General features: G+C 42.8%; 1 protein-coding gene across 3 annotated transcripts in view; it reads left to right on the forward strand.

Moving 5' to 3' along the window:
* Positions 1-17,598, forward strand: part of LOC120314553 (CD99 antigen-like) — a 115,545-nt gene that overhangs the window by 59,149 nt on the left and 38,798 nt on the right. For all 3 annotated transcript variants that reach the window (XM_039357779.1, XM_039357778.1, XM_039357780.1), the window contains one exon: positions 5,790-5,861. In XM_039357779.1, coding sequence (XP_039213713.1) covers positions 5,790-5,861 — 72 coding nt within the window. The remainder of the gene's footprint in view (positions 1-5,789; positions 5,862-17,598) is intronic.

Raw genomic sequence — 17,598 nt, forward strand, 5'->3', positions numbered from 1 at the left:
CAGGGGGGGGCAGGGGGCATGGTCCACTGGGTGGGCATGGCTGCAGTGATCACGGCAGACTGGGTGAGCGTGGCCGGTACCTCACCATCTCTTGGGCATCCCTGGGGGGCCAACGCCACTTGCTCGCTCACTTTCTGCCCTGTCGCTTCCAAACACCACGTGCTCACTATTCTTGTAAACTCTGCTGGGCCAACGGCACGCGTGCCCACAGAGAGGGCTCTGAGTGCCACCTCTGGCAAATGTGCCACAGGTTCACCACCACTTTATTAGGGCATAGGTGGGAAACCTCTGTCCCTCTCCAAAAGCTGCAGTAACAGCAACATTTTTTCTAGTTATTGACCATGCTCACAGTGTCTTAAAAAAATCCATCATCTTAAAAAAATTGAAAAGCTTTCCAGTGTCTGTATAAATGAAATGTGCTGTGTATTAAGGCAGGGCTTTTCAGTCGGTGGTATGCGTACCACCAGTGGTATTCGAGCACCTGGCTGGTGGTACGCGTAGGACCGGTTGAAAAAAAATGTAAAAAAAATGCAAAAAAATGTAAAAAAATGTTTAAAAAAGTGTAAAAGTGAATGAGATGAAGTGGAAGCAATGCTGCACAGGCTTGTGGCAAAGTCAGCTGGAACTGCATGTTGCATGGGTCCTACTGAGAGCACAGGATCAAAGTGCGCAGCTCCAGCTGATTGGCGGCGGCCTTGGGGGCGGCAGGCAGCCTCACGCAGTTTTCAGTGGAGACTCCGCTGGAGCTGCACAACACATTGCTTGGGTCCTCCTGCCCTCATCCAGATGCCCTCACCTCCCCCAAGCATTTTTTTTACTCACCTGCTTTCAGCAGCATTCCCTTTTTCCTGTCCTTCTCAGCCTTCATGTGTTCCATGAGACTTTCTAACTTCTCGCAAGAAGTTAGAAAATCTCATGGGACTTTTTTTTCTTTTTTACAAACGTGGTGAAGGCAGAGAAGCAAACGAAGGCAGAGAAGCAGAAGGAGAAAGGGAGTGCAGTTGAAAGCAGGTGAATAAAAAAAAAGGCTTGGGGGAGGCGAGGGCTCAGCTGAAACGCCAGGATCAGCGCCCCTTTTCACCTGATCGGCACTTCTCCGGGGCTGTGAGGGCTCAGGGGAAGCGCCAGGATCAGCACCCCTTTCCACCTGATCGGCGCTTCTTCCAGCACTGATCCTGGTGCTTCTGGGCCCCGAAGAAGCACCAATCTACTGGAAAGTGGCATTGATCCTGGCGCGTCTGCTGAGCCCTGAAGAAGCGCCTATCACCTGGAAAGCAGCATTGATCCTGGCCCACACACTCACACACACACAAACATGTGCGAGCAGTTACAGCTGAAGGCGTTTCAGCCTTCAACTATGGCTCCCCAGTCCTCTGGTGCCTCGTTGGCTTAGACCAGCCGTCCATCAGAATCTATGCCCCATGATTGGTTGGCTCCCTCAATGCATCCCTCCCTCTCAGAAAGGGTTTGGCTCTTCATGTGGGCTTGCCCCCTCATAGGGCTCCTGATTGGCCCTGCACCCAGGCACCCTGCCCCCGGAGAGAAGCATGCCCAGGAAGTCCCTTTCCTGAGCTGGCCCCGTCCGAAGCGCATATGGCTGGGGAGCCGCACGGGCAGCCCCAGTATCTCCCCTGGGAGCAGCCTGCTGGAGCCTCCGCTGAGCGGGCCAGCCCTCCTGCAAGCCGCAGCCCTGAGACAGCGTACCATAAGCCCCTGCAATCCCCAGCCAGCGCTACTGTACGCCCCGCTGGCTGGGAAGGTGTGCCGGAGTCCTGGCTGCTGGTAAGGTGATCGACTTGCTCCTCTCCCATTGCCCGCTCTGCCCGGCTCGAGCCTGGCTGGAGCAGCATTGGTATTTCAAAAAGTGGCCACTTCAAATTCACATGGGCAGCCCTTGGCCAGTCACCTCCAAATCGATCCCCAATCGGAGAGGGAGGGAGGGAAGAAGGAAGAGAGGGAGAGAGGGAGAGAGAAAGAGAGGGAGAAAGAGAGAAAAAGAGAGGGAGAGAGAAAAAGAGAGTGAGGGAAAGGGAGAGAGAGACAGAGAGGGAGAGAGGTAGGGTGAGAGAGAAAGGGAGAGGGGGAGAGAAAGAAGGAGAGAGAAAGTGAGGGAGAGAGAGAAAGGGAGGGAGAGGGAGAGAGAAAGGGAGAGAAAAAGAAAGGGAGGAAGAGAGGGAGAGAGAAAGAAAGGGAGAGGAAGAGAGAAATAGAGAGGGGGAGAGAAAAAGGGAGAGAGAGCGAGAGAAAGGGAGAGAGAAAGAGACGGAGAGAGAAAGAGGGAGAGAGAGATTAAATTAGTAACATGGTTGTTAAGTGAATCTGGTTTCCCCCACTAGCTTTGCTTGTCAGAAGGTTGCAAAAGTCAATCACATGACCCTGGAACAATGTGACCATCATAAATATGAATCAGTTGCCAAGCATCGAAATGTAAATCACATGACCCTGGGGATGCTGCAATGATCATAAGTGTGAAAAATGGTCATAAGTCACTTTTTTCAGTGCTGTTGTAACTTTGAACAGTCACTAAGCAAACTGTTGTAAGTCAAGGATTACTGTACTTTATTACTTTTTTCCATTTTTTTTGGTCAAGTTTTTGACACCTCGCTAGGTGACTGGTGGTACTCGAATGTTGCTATATTCTAAAAGTGGTACAATCGGTGAAAAGGTTGAAAAGCCCTGTATTAAGGTAGCACAGTTCCCAAAGCAACTTTTTCAAAAAATCTGCATGTGTGAACAGAGAGAGCTTTTATTAACTTTCCATGTATTTGGAGCCATTCATATAGGGTTGATCATTTAAATGTTTTTTCTGGATAGCAGGCCAAAGAAAATTCATTAGTTTGTTTTTAAAAGTTGATACGCTATTCACTTTTGTGTCTTAATAACAAATTGCAATTAGATTGGTAAAAAATGAGAAAATGATATAGGCTACAAAATGGACTACCTTGAATTGAATTTGCCCCTAAACCATGGGTCAGCAACTCGCAGCTCCAGAGCCACCTGTGACTCTTTGAGCCTTCTCCTGTGGCTCCCAGTCCTCCTCCACCATTTGCAGAGAGAGACAAGAGACAGAGAGAGGCACTTGCGCTACCATTCTCTCTCTCTCTCTCTCTCTCTCTCTCTCTCTCTCTCTCTCTGTGTGTGTGTGTGTGTGTGTGTAAAAAAGAGAGTGGCCTCATGCTGTTCTCTGACAAGTTGACTAGATTATTGGGCGGGGCTCCTGCCTTTGCTGCATCTCCGCAGGAAGCAGCAGAAAGCAGCATCTCTCTTTTTCTCTCACACACACACACTCACACTGGGTGGGGGAAGAGGACTGGCAGACTAAGGGCAGGAGAGAGCCAGCCCAAGAAGAATGTATGTCAGCTTGTCGAAGAACAGCGTCAGGCCAGCTGGCCAGGTGAGCAGAAGATCGGAGAGAGGGGGGAGAGAGGGAGGGAGGAAGAGAGACAGACAGAGATTGAGGGAGGGAGGGAGAGAGAGAGAGAGAACTCATGCACAGCAGCCTCTATTTCTTTTTAATTAAACTCTTCAATCAAGCCCCCACCTCCAGCGTGTGCGCATGCACGTGCGAGTTTTGCGGCTCCCAGTGTTTTCTGTGGGAAACGGGTCCAAGTGGTTCTTTGAGTGTTTAAGGTTGCCGAACCCTGTCGTAAACCATCTTAGCAAATCGTTTAGTTTTAGTTTAGAAAATCTGTTTAGTTTTGTCTGGTTTGGAAACTGTCAATTTTTATTTGGTATTTTATTTTAACATTAATATTAATATATGTTGTAAAGTTTGGAATTCTATTTTTATTAATCACATTGAGTACTTCAAATTAAAGAGTCAAATTTAATAGATAAATGACATTGAAAATATTCTGAATTATATTCATGCCGCAGTCATTTCATTGTTCCCATGAAATATTTGGGAATAAGAAAGACGATAATAAAAAAATTAAAGTTTATGAAGAAGGTAAATATACTTACTTTGTTTTCATTACAGAATCATCAATGACATGAATTGCTCATTAAGCAAAGGAATGGCAGTTTTAAATTTAATATAAATTTGTATACATGCTGCCTATAAAAATATAAAAAGAGTACTAGTTCATCAGAAAACCTGGTCTTAAACTATTTAGATTTTAAATGACATAATAAATGCCTTATATGTGACATCAAGTAATATAAATATGATATAATATGTTCCCAATACTTAGATGGCTGAGCTTTTTATGTTTTGAATTTGATATGAGTTAATGGTTTTGAGTCTTCTTTAAAGATTGTTCCACTTGTATTGCAATAATCCTGTTGATTAGCATGATCTAATCAGAATATATGTTACAAAGGGTTAGGACATATGTCCTCCTTCAAGAAGAGGCATATATTTCCATCCAAACCAGTACCAGCTCGGAAGACTCCATTTTCAGGATTCCTTTTCATATTATTTTCCTGTATTCTTTTCACATGTGGCCTTACACACTTTACTTCCTCCTTCTGATTTCATGATAAAATTGAGAAGTATAGTTGCATGTAATTTACATACAGATCATATCATAGCCAAGACATGTATGAACTTTATAGATGATAACTAGAATCTTAAATTTGATTTTGGAAGCCCACTAAAAGCCAAAACAGGTGTTGCATGAGGGACTCAAATACACCCAGCAAGCTACCGTATATGCCGGCGTATAAGACGACTTCCGGAAGCGCTAAACTCGGCGCCAAAGACGGGGGTCGTCTTATACGCCGAGTTGTCTTATACGCCGGAAATACTGGTAGTTTCCGGCGTATAAGACGACGTTCTAGGAAGGCGACTCGGAGATAAAGACGGGGGTCGTCTTATACGCCGGGTCGCCTAATACGCCGGCATATACGGTATATATCAGGATCCAGTTATATTTCTTTTCTATCTATCTCCATCAATGTATAAGGGAATCCCTCAGATCCTATCTATTATACCTACTATCAATTTCTTTTAATAAAAGTTCCTGTTGGAAGAGACTGTTTCCAAGAGTTCTGCTTTCTTAAGATGTGGATTATATCAGATTTTAAATACATGATAGTATTTGAATAGAAAGTTTCACAGAGCTCAGGTATAACTGTTGTGTATATAAATACTTTTCTTTTTGCCATTGGCAAGATATTTATTTTGTTTAATTAATTCAGATAAACAGATAGCAATTTTCTAATTCTATACATCCTGTAATAGTATTAGATTACTTTTGATTTTGAAAAGACCATCTTTTCCCAGTCATATCTACCTGATCCACCATGGCAGAAAGGCAGGGAATGTTACAGGTTCCTAGCCCCTAAAGAGGCTGTGAGGAATAAAATAAATTCCACTTTAGCAAGGTTAAATATGGCTGTGCTTTGGCTATATGATGTTACCTTAAAATACTGGCTCTAAATAGTTTTTATAAAATATAAGATAATCTATATTATGAAAAATTATGCATTTCTTGTATACCTCATAAGGTCCATCTAGTGGGACCAAGAAAAAGGACCATCTCTGTAGTAGCTCTCTCCCTGTGGACCATCATCCCTGCAGAGATAAGATTGGCCCTCACTTTGACACTCTTTCACAAACCTCTGAAGGCATGGTTCTGCCAGTGAGCATGGAGACCCCAGAGTGATAGGGAGCCCATCATATAGTTGATCTGATTGTTGTTGCCAGAGGGGTGGGGATATATTGGTTTTGTTCTTTGTAAATCACCCAGGATCATCAAGAGTAAATTTGGCAGCCATATACATTTTCTAAATAAATAAATATATTTTCTAGTTTGAAAGTTGTGCTTATCTTTCTTTATCACTAGGTGGCGATGATTCCAAAAAAACAACAGCACCACCTCCTCAGCCTAAACCTGGAAGTCATGGCAACAGTGGGGGTAAGCTTTTTCAAAAAGTACATCTTTAGTGCCTAGTCATAGAATCATAGGGTTGAAAGGGACCTTGGAAGTCAAACCCCCTGCTCATGGCAAGAATCTTATATCATGCCAGTTGAATGGTTGTCCAGTCTATTCTTGAAATCCTGTAGTAATGGAGCACCCACAACCACAGGAGGCAAACTGTTCCATTGATTAATTGCTCTTACTGTCAGAAAATTTTTCTTTACTTCTAGGTTGTATTCTTCCTTCCTCCTTTCCTTTCCTTTCCTTTCCTTTCCTTTCCTTTCCTTTCCTTTCCTTTCCTTTTCTTGTCCTGCTCTCTTGTGTCCTAGAGAATAGATCAATTCCCTCTTTGTGACAGCCCCTCAAGTCCTGGAAGAATCATGTCGCCCTGATCCTTCTTTTCCATAGAGTAGACATACGTAGATCCCTGAACCATTTGTCATACAATTTAGCCTTCAGATCCTTTAACATTTTTGTTGTTCTTCTCTGTACATTTTCCAGGGTCTCAACATCTTGTTTGTATTGTGGGGATCAGATAGCATTCTCTTTGTACCTCAAAGAAGAGCTTTTGTTCTGTCTAAGTGAGGATTTCAATTTCAATATAAGATGCCTTAGGTGGTAACTATTAGACAATGTTCTTCTAATCACCACCTATTAAAATTTACCTTACCTTCCTAGGTACTAGTTTTGTACAGTATAACTGAGAAAAACAACTAATTTAAGAACTAGTCCAGAATGGTGAGCAGCGGGTGGGATTAGAAAACCTCCAGGATCTCTTGCAACTCTAGTTGAGAATGGTCCTTGTCACCTTTTATAACTTAGAGGGAGATATCTTCCACGATAGCCCACAAGTACTTCTTGCTTGTGCTATATCCCTTGCAAAACTTTCTGTTACCTTTCTGCCTGCCATCTCCACCCTAATCAGTTTAGATAGCATGATACATATGTACTTGTGTTCAACTCCTATATGTGCTATAAGAGCATGGTCCCTTTCCACTTCGGCTCTTTTCTCTTTTAGCACTTTAGTTTATGGTATCTTTGATGTTTTATGCTAGTGTCCATAAATAAAATGAATATGCTTTGGTTTTGAAAAGAGATGCTTAATATGTGTTCCCACATATTCTGAAATATCAATCAATCAGTCAATCAATCAATCAGAATAGAACTGAAAGGGACCTTGGAAGTCTTCTAGACCAATCCCCTGTTCAAGCAGGAGACCCTATTCTATTTCAGATAGGTGGCTGTCTAGTCTTTTCTTAAAAACCTCCAGTGATGAAGCACCTACAACTTCTGAAGGCAAGCTGTTCCAATGGTTAATTGTACTCACCGTCTGGAAATTTCTCCTTAATTCCAGGTTGCTTCTCTCCTTGATTAGTTTCCATCCGTTGTTTCTTGTCTTCACTTTTGGTGCTTTGAAAAATAAGTTGACCCCCTCTTTTTTGTGGTGGCGCCTATATTCCAGTATAGCAGTGTACTGGAATACTGCTATCATGTCACCTCTAATCCTTTTCTCCAGCATGACAATGGAGAATCCACAGATGAGTTGATCTTGTCTTCCTGCCCTAGAGACTAAGTCAATCAACCTTTGCCATGCCTCTCTCCTTAGGCTAGGAATCCCCAGTCACGACTTAGTCTTCGCCCAAGAGAGACATGGCAAAGCTTGGTTCTTAGTCTCAGGCAGAAGCAGTGATCAGGTTGTATTGTTCTTGCTTTTTGTTTCTCCCCCATTCCCTTCGCTGTGCTGTTAGCAGTGCAGCGCTAAACCGTCCAGTTCTTTTTTTTTATTGAAAATTTTAAAATATTTTTACAAAAAGCAAAAAACAAAAAAACAACCTTAGCCCACCCACCCCAACCCTCCCTCTCCATCCCCCCCTGACCTTCCCAGAGCTAAATATAGGCTTAATTAAAATTTTTAAGAATCTTAAAAAAATTGAAAAAATATAAATCATAAATATATCTAAATACCTTACATAAACAACTTATAGAGTAATTAACAATAAAATATATGTAAGAAAAAAGCATAAGTATTAAAAAGAAAAAGTACTTGAAAGAAAAAGAGATAATAAAAAAAGAAAAAAGAAAGAAGAAAAGAGATATAAAAAAGTACAATCTATAAAATATTAAAGTTTATATACAAGTTATTAGAAAGCTAAATGATATTTTTTATATCCAATTTATATTGTATAAAATTTATCCATTTTTCCCATACCGCAAAGAATTTCTCTTGCGATTGCTCCTTTAAGAAAGCCGAAATCTTTGCCATTTCTGCCAAATAAGAAACTTTAAAAAACCACTCTTGCAAGGTAGGCAAGGATTCCTTCTTCCAATATTGCCCTACTAACAGCCTAGCGGTCGTAATCAAATTTAACATCAATATAACTTCCTTAGCATCACAATCAGTAACAATACCTAACAAAAACAATTGGGTAAATTTTACCCTCTTTCTAAAAATTCTTTGAATATTCCACCATATCTTAATCCAAAAGACTTTTATATTTTTACACGACCACCAAATATGATAATAAGTAGCATCCAAACAACCACATCTCCAACATTTAGGCTGTAGGTCAGGATACATAAGAGACATTTTTTGTGGATCAAGGTGCCATCTATAAAACATTTTGTAAAAATTCTCCCTTAAGTTCTGGGCTTGTGTAAATTTAACATTCCTCACCCAGATATTCCCAGGTATCCAGTAGAACTGGTTCACCAAAATTTTGTGCCCATTTAATCATACAATCTTTGATTAGTTCTGATTCTGAATCCAGTTCTGCTATTTTCCAAAGCACCTGAAGGCAGGACAAGAAGCAACGGGTGGAAACTAATCAAGGAGAGAAGCAACCTAGAACTAAGGAGAAACTTCCTGACAGTGAGAACAATTAATCAGTGGAACAGCTGCCTCCAGAAGCAGTAAATGCTCCAACACTGGAAGTTTTTAAGAAGAGACTGGACAGCCATTTGTCCGAAATGGTGTAGGGTTTCCTGCCCGAGCAGGGGGTTGGACTAGATGACCTCCAAGGTCCCTTCCAACTTTACTACTATTACTATTACTAGAACCCCATAAATTCTCTTAATATGGGTTCGCCTTTGATCTTTTACTTGTTTAAAAAGATTTTCATCTTCTCTAAGCAAGCCCGTATTACGATCCATCTTCCATCTATCCACTATTTGTCTATACTGAAACCATGAATAGGTAATATTTTCATGTACTAAATCTTCCAAAGATTTTAACTGCCAATTTTGACCATCCCATCTAAGTAGTTGTGTATAAGAAACCCTATCCATCTTAACTCCTCTCCTTATCCCCTCTATCGCATGCCAAGGTATAGCCCATAATGGTATTTTAAAATCACTTTTATAATATTTCCTCCAAACCCGAAGTAAAGAAATCCTTATAATATGAGATTTAAAAACCCGGTCCACTTTTTTATTAAAAATTAGATAGACATGCCATCCAAAAAGTAAATCCCAACCCTCCAAATGGAGTATTTCTAAATTTGTTAAATTAACCCAATCACTAATTAGTGTTAAAGCCACAGCATCATAATATAATTTCAGATTCGGTACCTTGAGTCCACCTCTCTCACGGAAGTCTTGCATAATTTTAAGCTTTACCCTTGGTTTTTTCCCTGCCCAAATAAATTTGTTAATACCTTTCTGCCATTCATTTAAATTAACCTCATTCTTTAAAATAGGTAACATTTGAAATAAAAAGAGAAATTTTGGCAGGACATTCATTTTAATCACTGCAATTCTTCCCATAAGAGATAACTGTAACTTCTCCCAATTTTTCAAATCTTTTTGTACCCTGACCCACAGCCTTTCATAATTGTTTTTATACAATTTTACATTAGAAACAGATAGGGTAACCCCCAAATATTTTATCTTATCAACAACTTCAAAGTCTGTCAGATTAACCAAAATCTGCTTATCCAAATTAGTCATATTTTTAGATAATATTTTAGTCTTATTGTTATTAATTTTAAAACCCGAAACCCGTCCATATTGGTAAATCAGTTGTAATAAATTTACTACAGAATAGGTAGGTTGAGACAAAGTAACCACCAAATCATCTGCAAAAGCTCTTAATTTATATTCTTTTTTGTTAACTTCTATTCCTTTTATTTCCTGCAACTCTCGAATTTTGATCAGCAAAATTTCCAGAGTTAAAACAAACAGTAACGGTGACAATGGACATCCCTGTCTTATACCTTTTTCTATTGTAAAAACCTCTGACAAACCCCCATTAACAATAAGTTGTGCCGTTTGTTTTTGATATATAGCACCAAAAGCTTGTGATATTTTTTCTCCAAAATTCATTTCCTCAATTAATCTTAACATAAACTGCCAATTCAATTGATCAAAAGCTTTTTCAGCATCTAAAAATATCAGCCCTGTGGAGATTTGGTTATTCTTATCTAAATATTCTAATAAATTAATAATTTGTCTAACATTATTCTTCACATACCTACCAGTTATAAAACCCGATTGATCCTTATGTATAAGCTGATGCAAAACCCTCATAAGCCTATTAGCTAAAATTTTTGCAAAAATCTTATAATCTACATTTAAAAGAGATATAGGCCTATAATTCTTTGGTAAAGTGAGATCTTGATCCTCTTTTGGAATCAAAGATATAAAAACTCTACGCCATGACGGAGGAATCTCTGAGCCCTGTAATATATTATTAAAAAGCTCACATAAAGGTTGAATCATCTCTTCTACCAAGGTTTTATAATAAATGGATATCAAACCATCCGTACCCGGTGCTTTACCTAATTTTAATTGCTTAATAACTGTCACAATTTCCTCATTGGTAATTAGACCATTAATTTCTTGTTTCTGATCTTCTGTTAATTTAGGGAAGTTGGCCTCACTTAAGTAATTATTTATATCTAAAGTTTGTACATTAGTACTCTTATATAATTTTTGATAGTAATCTAAAAAGATTTCTTGATCAACTCCTTCTGATACTCTAATTTACCATTATAATTTATTTTATCTATAATTCTCTGTCTCTGTTTCTTTCTTAACTGGTAAGCCAACCATCTCCCTGGTTTATTAGCATTGCAAAATGTATTTTGTTTCATAAACAATAAATTAGTTGCGGTTTGATCCGCCATCAACATATTAAATTGTGTTTTTAGCAACTTTATAGATTCTTTAACCTTTTCATCTGTAGGATTTAAAATCAAAGACTTTTCTTTTAATTTAATTTCATCTTCCAGTTCCTTACGTTTCTGAATCTGCTTTTGTCTATGGACATTATTCATTTTTATCAAAATCCCACGCATGAAAGTTTTACCTGCATCCCATACCATTGATATTGAAGTTCCCTTATGCATGTTTAAAGCAAAATAATCCTTTAAATACTCCTTTAATTTTTGAACATTCTTTTCTTGTTTAAATAAGTTCTCATTCACCCTCCACGATCTCCTCTCCTCTTTTTCATCAGCCAACTCCATCCAAACTGGACTATGATCCGTCAACGACCTAGGAAAAATTTTTACATTCTTTACCCTGAAATATAAGTCAGTTGTAATCAAGAAAAAGTCAATTCTTGAGAAAGATTGATGTCTATCTGAAAAGAAGGTAAAGTCTCTCTCCTCTTGGTTACGTTCACGCCAATAATCTCTCAGCTCCCAGTCCTCTTTCAAATCAAAAAAAGCTTTGGGTAATTTAGCCTGTTTGAAAAAAGTAGAAAATCCTTTTTTATCCCTTTGTGTATCTAAAACACCATTCCAATCTCCCATTAATATCACAGATCTATAGTCCAACAAACTTAGTTTCTGATGTAGCAGTCTATAAAATTGTTCCTGTTGTTGGTTTGGTGCGTACAATCCCACTATAAGTATTTTCTTACCATACAAACCAAGTTCAATCATAACATATCTTCCTTGAGGATCTGATTCTACCAAACAGACTGATAAGTTTTGCTTAACATAGATAACTACACCCCCTTTTTTCCCAGGAGCAGAAGATATAAAATGAGATCCCAAACGAGCATTGACTAAGTATTTTTGATCTTTAGGTAAGATATGTGTTTCCTGCAAACAAATAATATCATTGTTATGTTGCTTTAAGTAATGAAAGATTTTCTTTCTCTTCTGGGGGGAGTTGAGGCCGTTAACATTCCAGGTCAGGAACTTTACCATCTCCCTTAACCAGAAGCCTGGAGAAGACTACCTGAAGGTCTGCCATTGAAGAATGTGTTGCAGAACTCTTGGGTCTTCTCCTCCCACTGGCAACGAGACACTTTCTTGAGAAGATTCTTTGACTTCTTTCTTTTGTTGTTCCTTTTCCTTGCGTCTATGTGCTGCACGAGTCATTCTTTGCTCTTTGATCTCTGTTTGTCACGACCATTCAACCTGTGACTTTCCAGCAACCATCAGACCTAATCCTTCAGACTGCTGTTCTACCTCTTTGCCATCCAAAACTTTCTGAATCATAGATGAAGATGAGCCTGCTCCCAGGACCGAGTTATAAAACTCTTTTGCTTTAGTAACAGTGTTAAGTCTGTAACGTGTCCCCGCATGGCTCAAAACAATACCGTCCAGTTCTTCAAAGGACTTTGCAAGCTTCAAACGGAAGCCTCAAGCCTCGTCCGTTTTGGCGGCCAGTTCATTGCGGGCGCCATTTTGGGCACCGTGTGTGACGCTTGCTATACTCGTCCCATTTCTTTTTCTGCACTCGGTTTGGGAGCGGATTGGAGCGCACCAGTTATTCACTGTTTGCTGCACTCATTTCAGAGCGGTTTGGAGCTGTTTCAATTACTTGTTGTTACAGGTTTCAGCTGAAGCCCCAAGTCCCCCTTTTGCTTTCGGCAGGCAGCGGCCGCTATTTTGGGCACTGCATGGGTGGTTTCAGCTGGGGGAAGAAGCCCTTATTTTCCTAACAGGCTTCAGTCAGCTTCAAGGGGATGAATCTAGAATTACCGTTTGGAGTGGAATTGGCATTAGGTTCCCCGGCGAGTGAAGCAATGGCCGTATAAATCCGGCTACAACATACAGGCTTTAGCGGTGGCCATTTTGAAAGCCACATAACAAAAGCAAAGAATCATTGTGCATTTACATTCTTCGGTGAATTACTGCATTAAGTGATTGATTCCGTCTACCAAAGTCGACTTGGACTTTAATACAATCTATCCCTTCGTTCGGGGGAATTCAGCCTCAGGGCGCTAGGCCTACAAACAGAGGTGAGCAGATGTAAAGCCGCCATCTTGGCCTCGCACAAGGCCTCAATCTATGTTGACTACCTTCATATTCTGACTGTGCAAAGTGTGCTGGCTGTACCATTGAATTGGTCTTGCTGCCACCAACTGTTACTAGTGTGCTGGCCATTACCATTAAGTTGGTCTTGCTGCCACTAAGTGGACTACACGTGGGCTGGCCATTACCATTGAGTTGATCTTGCCGCATAGTAGAACTGACCAGAGCACTGGCTGTGCCTTTACTGGCCCTGCTGCCATCAGGAGCATTGCATGTGTGCTGGCTGTACCATTAAGTTGGTCTTGCAGCCACTATTAACCTTGAGTACACTGGCTGTCTCATTAAGTGGCCCACTGCCACTATTAGTACTCGGCTCCTTACTATTGATGTTCCTCTCAGCACACCATTGAGATACCTCCGTTGAGATCCCTCTCAGCACACCACTGAGATATCTCTGATTGCAGTGGTAGATAACACGGCATCTCAGACTTCCCAAAGTGCCTCCAGCAGGACTTCCAGGCACAAGAAATCCAAGTCCTCCAAAGAGGAGGCTGCTGGGAAACTCAATGCTAAGGCTATCTCTGGCAAAAAAATCCTCTAAGGCGGCTGAGAAAGAGGTCATCAGGAGGCACCAGGCCATAGAGAAACAATTCTCCAAAGCGCAAATGCGACAGGGCAAGGCTGGAACTGGGCAGGCCTCTCCTGTTCCCATGGAGGCTTCGGTATTTGGCCCACAACATGCTCCTTCAACCTCAACTGCCCCAAGGGCCTGGTCTCTGGAAGAGGAATCAGGTCAGTTTTGTTTTCACAGGACAGAACAGGTGGAGATGATCCCTTCCAGCAAAGGACCTGGCCCTCAGATTCCTGCTCCTGCAACAAGGGTTAGACCTCTGACCCCAGAGGCCACATTTATGCCCACAGCAGCAGGACTCCGCCCCTCAGAAGCTCAGGAGACGTTATCACCGAAGCAGTTGCAAGTCCTGATTTCTCACCCAGGGCATAGCTTCGACACTTCACCAGAGGTTCAGACCTGCATCTGTAATATCTGAGGTTCCATCCTATTTTTCCCAGATGGAAGCAACCGCATTCTAGGGATCTATTTCTCCTTCTCATTCTTCTAGGAGCAGAATGTCGCTCACAGGGGAGTATGAACAGATGGAACAAGGGCTGTCAGAAGATGAAGACCTGTCCCCTGATCCTCCTCCTTTCATAGGCCTCTTTAATCCTGCCCTCTTTAAGTCCCCACTTCACAAGGCCAGCAGCACCACTCAGATTTGCTCTGACAGGGTTCCTCAGGCTGGGCCCTCCACCAGCCAGGGCACCAGTACAGTGTTTTCAGAACCTACCTTTACCCAACAGCACATTCCCTGTCCTCCCCTTTTCTTTAATACAGTCCAAAGACAATGGGGAATGCCTGGCACCTTCCCCTCCTGGGCGGGGGGGGGACAGATAAGAAACTGTTTAATGTGGATCCAGCATTATCAGAGGTGCTATATGTTCCTGTTGTGGATGAACCCTTAGCACTATTGTTCTCTTTTTCCACGGTGTCAGGAGATATGGTGGAGGCCTTGAAGTCAGAAGACAAGAAGGTGGAACTTACCTTCCACAGAACACATCAGGCCTCGGCATGGGCGGTAAGAGCGGCTACATCCACCTCCTTTTTCGCCAGGACCTCCCTTCTCTGACTTTGCCAGCTGCAAGCTAGAGTCCTGCCAGAAGACATACGAATGCACCACGACTTGAACAAATTAGTGGCTGCTTCACAATACATGGCAGACGCATCACTAAATGCCGCCAGGTTTCATCTTGAGCAATAGCTTCCAATGTCACTGCTCGCAGACTCTTGTGGCTCAAACAGTGGCAAGCAGATATTCAGTCCAAGTGGCGTTTAGAGAGGCCGTAAATCCTTATCTGATTGAAAATAAGGATAAACGCAAGATCATGTCCCATCTTTTCAGGAGGGCAGACAGGAGGGTTACCCCCTACGCCCGCAGGCAGTCCTTTTGTTCAGGGACAAGGTTGGAGTTTGCTCAGTTCTCCCATTCCTTTCCTCCCAGACCAGACCAATTTGACAGATCTGGTAATAGGGACAGGCCCAGACAGCAATTTCAGACCAAGCGGCCCTTTCAAGGCACGGGAGGCCGTTCCTTCTGACGGTCCAAGTGACTGCAGGGAGGACTCTCCCATAGGTGGCAGGTTGGCTCTCTTTGCACACAAATGGGAGGCCACCACCACGGACCTCTGGGTCTTTAACACCATCAGATTTGTCCTATCTCTGGAATTCATCTCCAATCCCCCAAGGCATTTTGTCTCTTGCCCGCTGCCCAAAAATCCGGTCAAAAAAGGTCTCATGAAGGAGGCCATTCAACATCTTTTAGAGATCCGGGCCATAGAGCCAGTACCAGCAGGACAGAAGGGACAGGGTTTTTATTCCATTCTGTTCGTTGTTCCCAAGACCTCGGGAGGATGGAGAGCAATCCTCGATTTAAAAGGATTAAATACTCACTTGGCATACAAGAGATTCAAGATGCAAACGCTCCAATCCATATTGGCAGGCATCAGAAAAGGGGACCTCCTGGCATCCATTGACCTGACAGAGGCCTACCTTCATATTCCCATCCTTCCCGGGCACTGTAAACTCCTCAGGTTCTGCTGCGCAGGTCACCACTTTCAATACAGGGCTCTCCCCTTTGGCCTATCATCAACCCCAGGGTGTTCACAAAGGTCCTGGTGGCGCTTGCTGTGCATTTAAGGACCGTTCTGGTGCGTATACAGTGTTACCTGGATGACATCCTCATTCAATCCTCCTCGGTTCAGTTGCCTCAGTCGGACCTGGTGTTGTCCGTCAAGACCCTCCAAGACCACAGATTTTCAGTAAATTTCCAGAAAAGCCAGACAGTTCCCTGCACCTGCCTCCTTCACATGGGCACGGTGATAGATACAAGGAATTGCAGATCTACCTATCTCGGGAATGTCAGAACAGCATCTGATCCCTGGTCAACCAGCTGCAAAGGGAACGTGTAGTCATCCTGGCTATGCTTTCCCAATTATTAAGAAAGATGGTTTTCTGCATAGCAATACTGCCTTGGGCCAGACTACACTCCAGAAACCTGCAATGGTTCTTGCTTCCATTCCAGAGACTGGGCACCAGTTCCTCCAACCAAAGGATAAGGATTCCGTCTCAGACCGTAAAATCCCTCCAGTGGTGGGTCTCCCCAGCGGTGACCAAGGGGACCTTGTTCAGGGAACCCATCTGGCTTGTCCTGACTTCGGATGCCAGCTTGTTCGGCTGGGGAGTGCACCTACAATCACAGTTGGCTCAGGGCCCGGTCAGACCTGAAGCACAACATACTGTAAACTGGTTGGAGCTCAGAACTATACATCTGGCTCTATGCCACTTCCGCAGCACAGTGGCAACACGTTCTAGTCCTCACGGACAACGTGGTGGTGAAATCCCATGTAAACCGGCAAGGGGGTACCCATTCCAGGTCCCTTATGGCCGAGGCTCAGTTGTTGGGAACCTGGGCAGAGACCAACCTCTCCTCCCTCAAGGCCGAACATATCTTGGGAGAGGCAAATCGACAGGTGGATTTCTTGAGCAGGGCAATAGTGGATCACTCCAAGTGGCACCTACATCCAGGTCTCTTCAAAGAGATATCGGAGAGGTTCAGTCATCCAGTGCTGGACTTGTTCACTACTCCGCCGAATTCCCAGCTCCCAAGGTTCTTCCCCCAGTTCCTGTCTTCAGGGGCGGAAAGGGTAGATGTCCTCTGCAGCCCATGACCCAGAGGGCTGCTGTACGTGTTCCCTCCTCTCCCTCTGACCCAGGCAGTTATCCAAAAGATACTGCAGGAACGGGCAGAGGTGATACTTATTGCTCCACAATGGCCAAGACGGCCGTGGTTTGCCGACTTCGTGAGTCTTTCGGTCTCTCCTCCGTGGAGGATACCTCAGGATCGAATCTCCCTCAGCCAAGGGGTTCTACAACATCCAGAACCCCAGTGGCTCCAGTTAGCCGCCTGGCATTTGAACGGCAGCTCCTGACACAAGAGTCCTACTCGTCAGACGTAATTTCTGTGATTCAGGCCTCAAGAAGGCCTACAACTAACAAAATTTATGATTCCATGTGGAAAAATTTCTGTAACTGGTGTGCAACACATCAGTTGGATCTCTTGGCAATTACTATTCCAAGAATTTTGGATTATTACTATACATCTGGAGGGGCTCAACAAGGGCTTAGCACCCAACACAATTCACAGATAAGTGGCTGCTCTGTCCACGGTGCTTACATATGGCAATTCAGAGTCCTTGGCTCAGCATTCCATGGTGCACTCCTTTGTCAAGGGAGCAACCAACACTAAACCGCCCGTGGTTCACAAGTCTCCCTCTTGGGATCTGTCCAGGGTCTTCTAGGCCCTCACTTCACCTCCATTTGAGCCAGTCCAAACCTGCACTCTACGGTTCTTGACACTTAAGGTCACCTTCTTGGTAACCATTACATCGGCTAGGCGCATTTCTGAAATGGC

This window comes from Crotalus tigris, unplaced genomic scaffold (genome assembly GCF_016545835.1).
Source record: "Crotalus tigris isolate CLP2741 ecotype Arizona unplaced genomic scaffold, ASM1654583v1 scf7180000018945.517086, whole genome shotgun sequence".
In the NCBI taxonomy this organism is placed as follows: domain Eukaryota; kingdom Metazoa; phylum Chordata; class Lepidosauria; order Squamata; family Viperidae; genus Crotalus; species Crotalus tigris.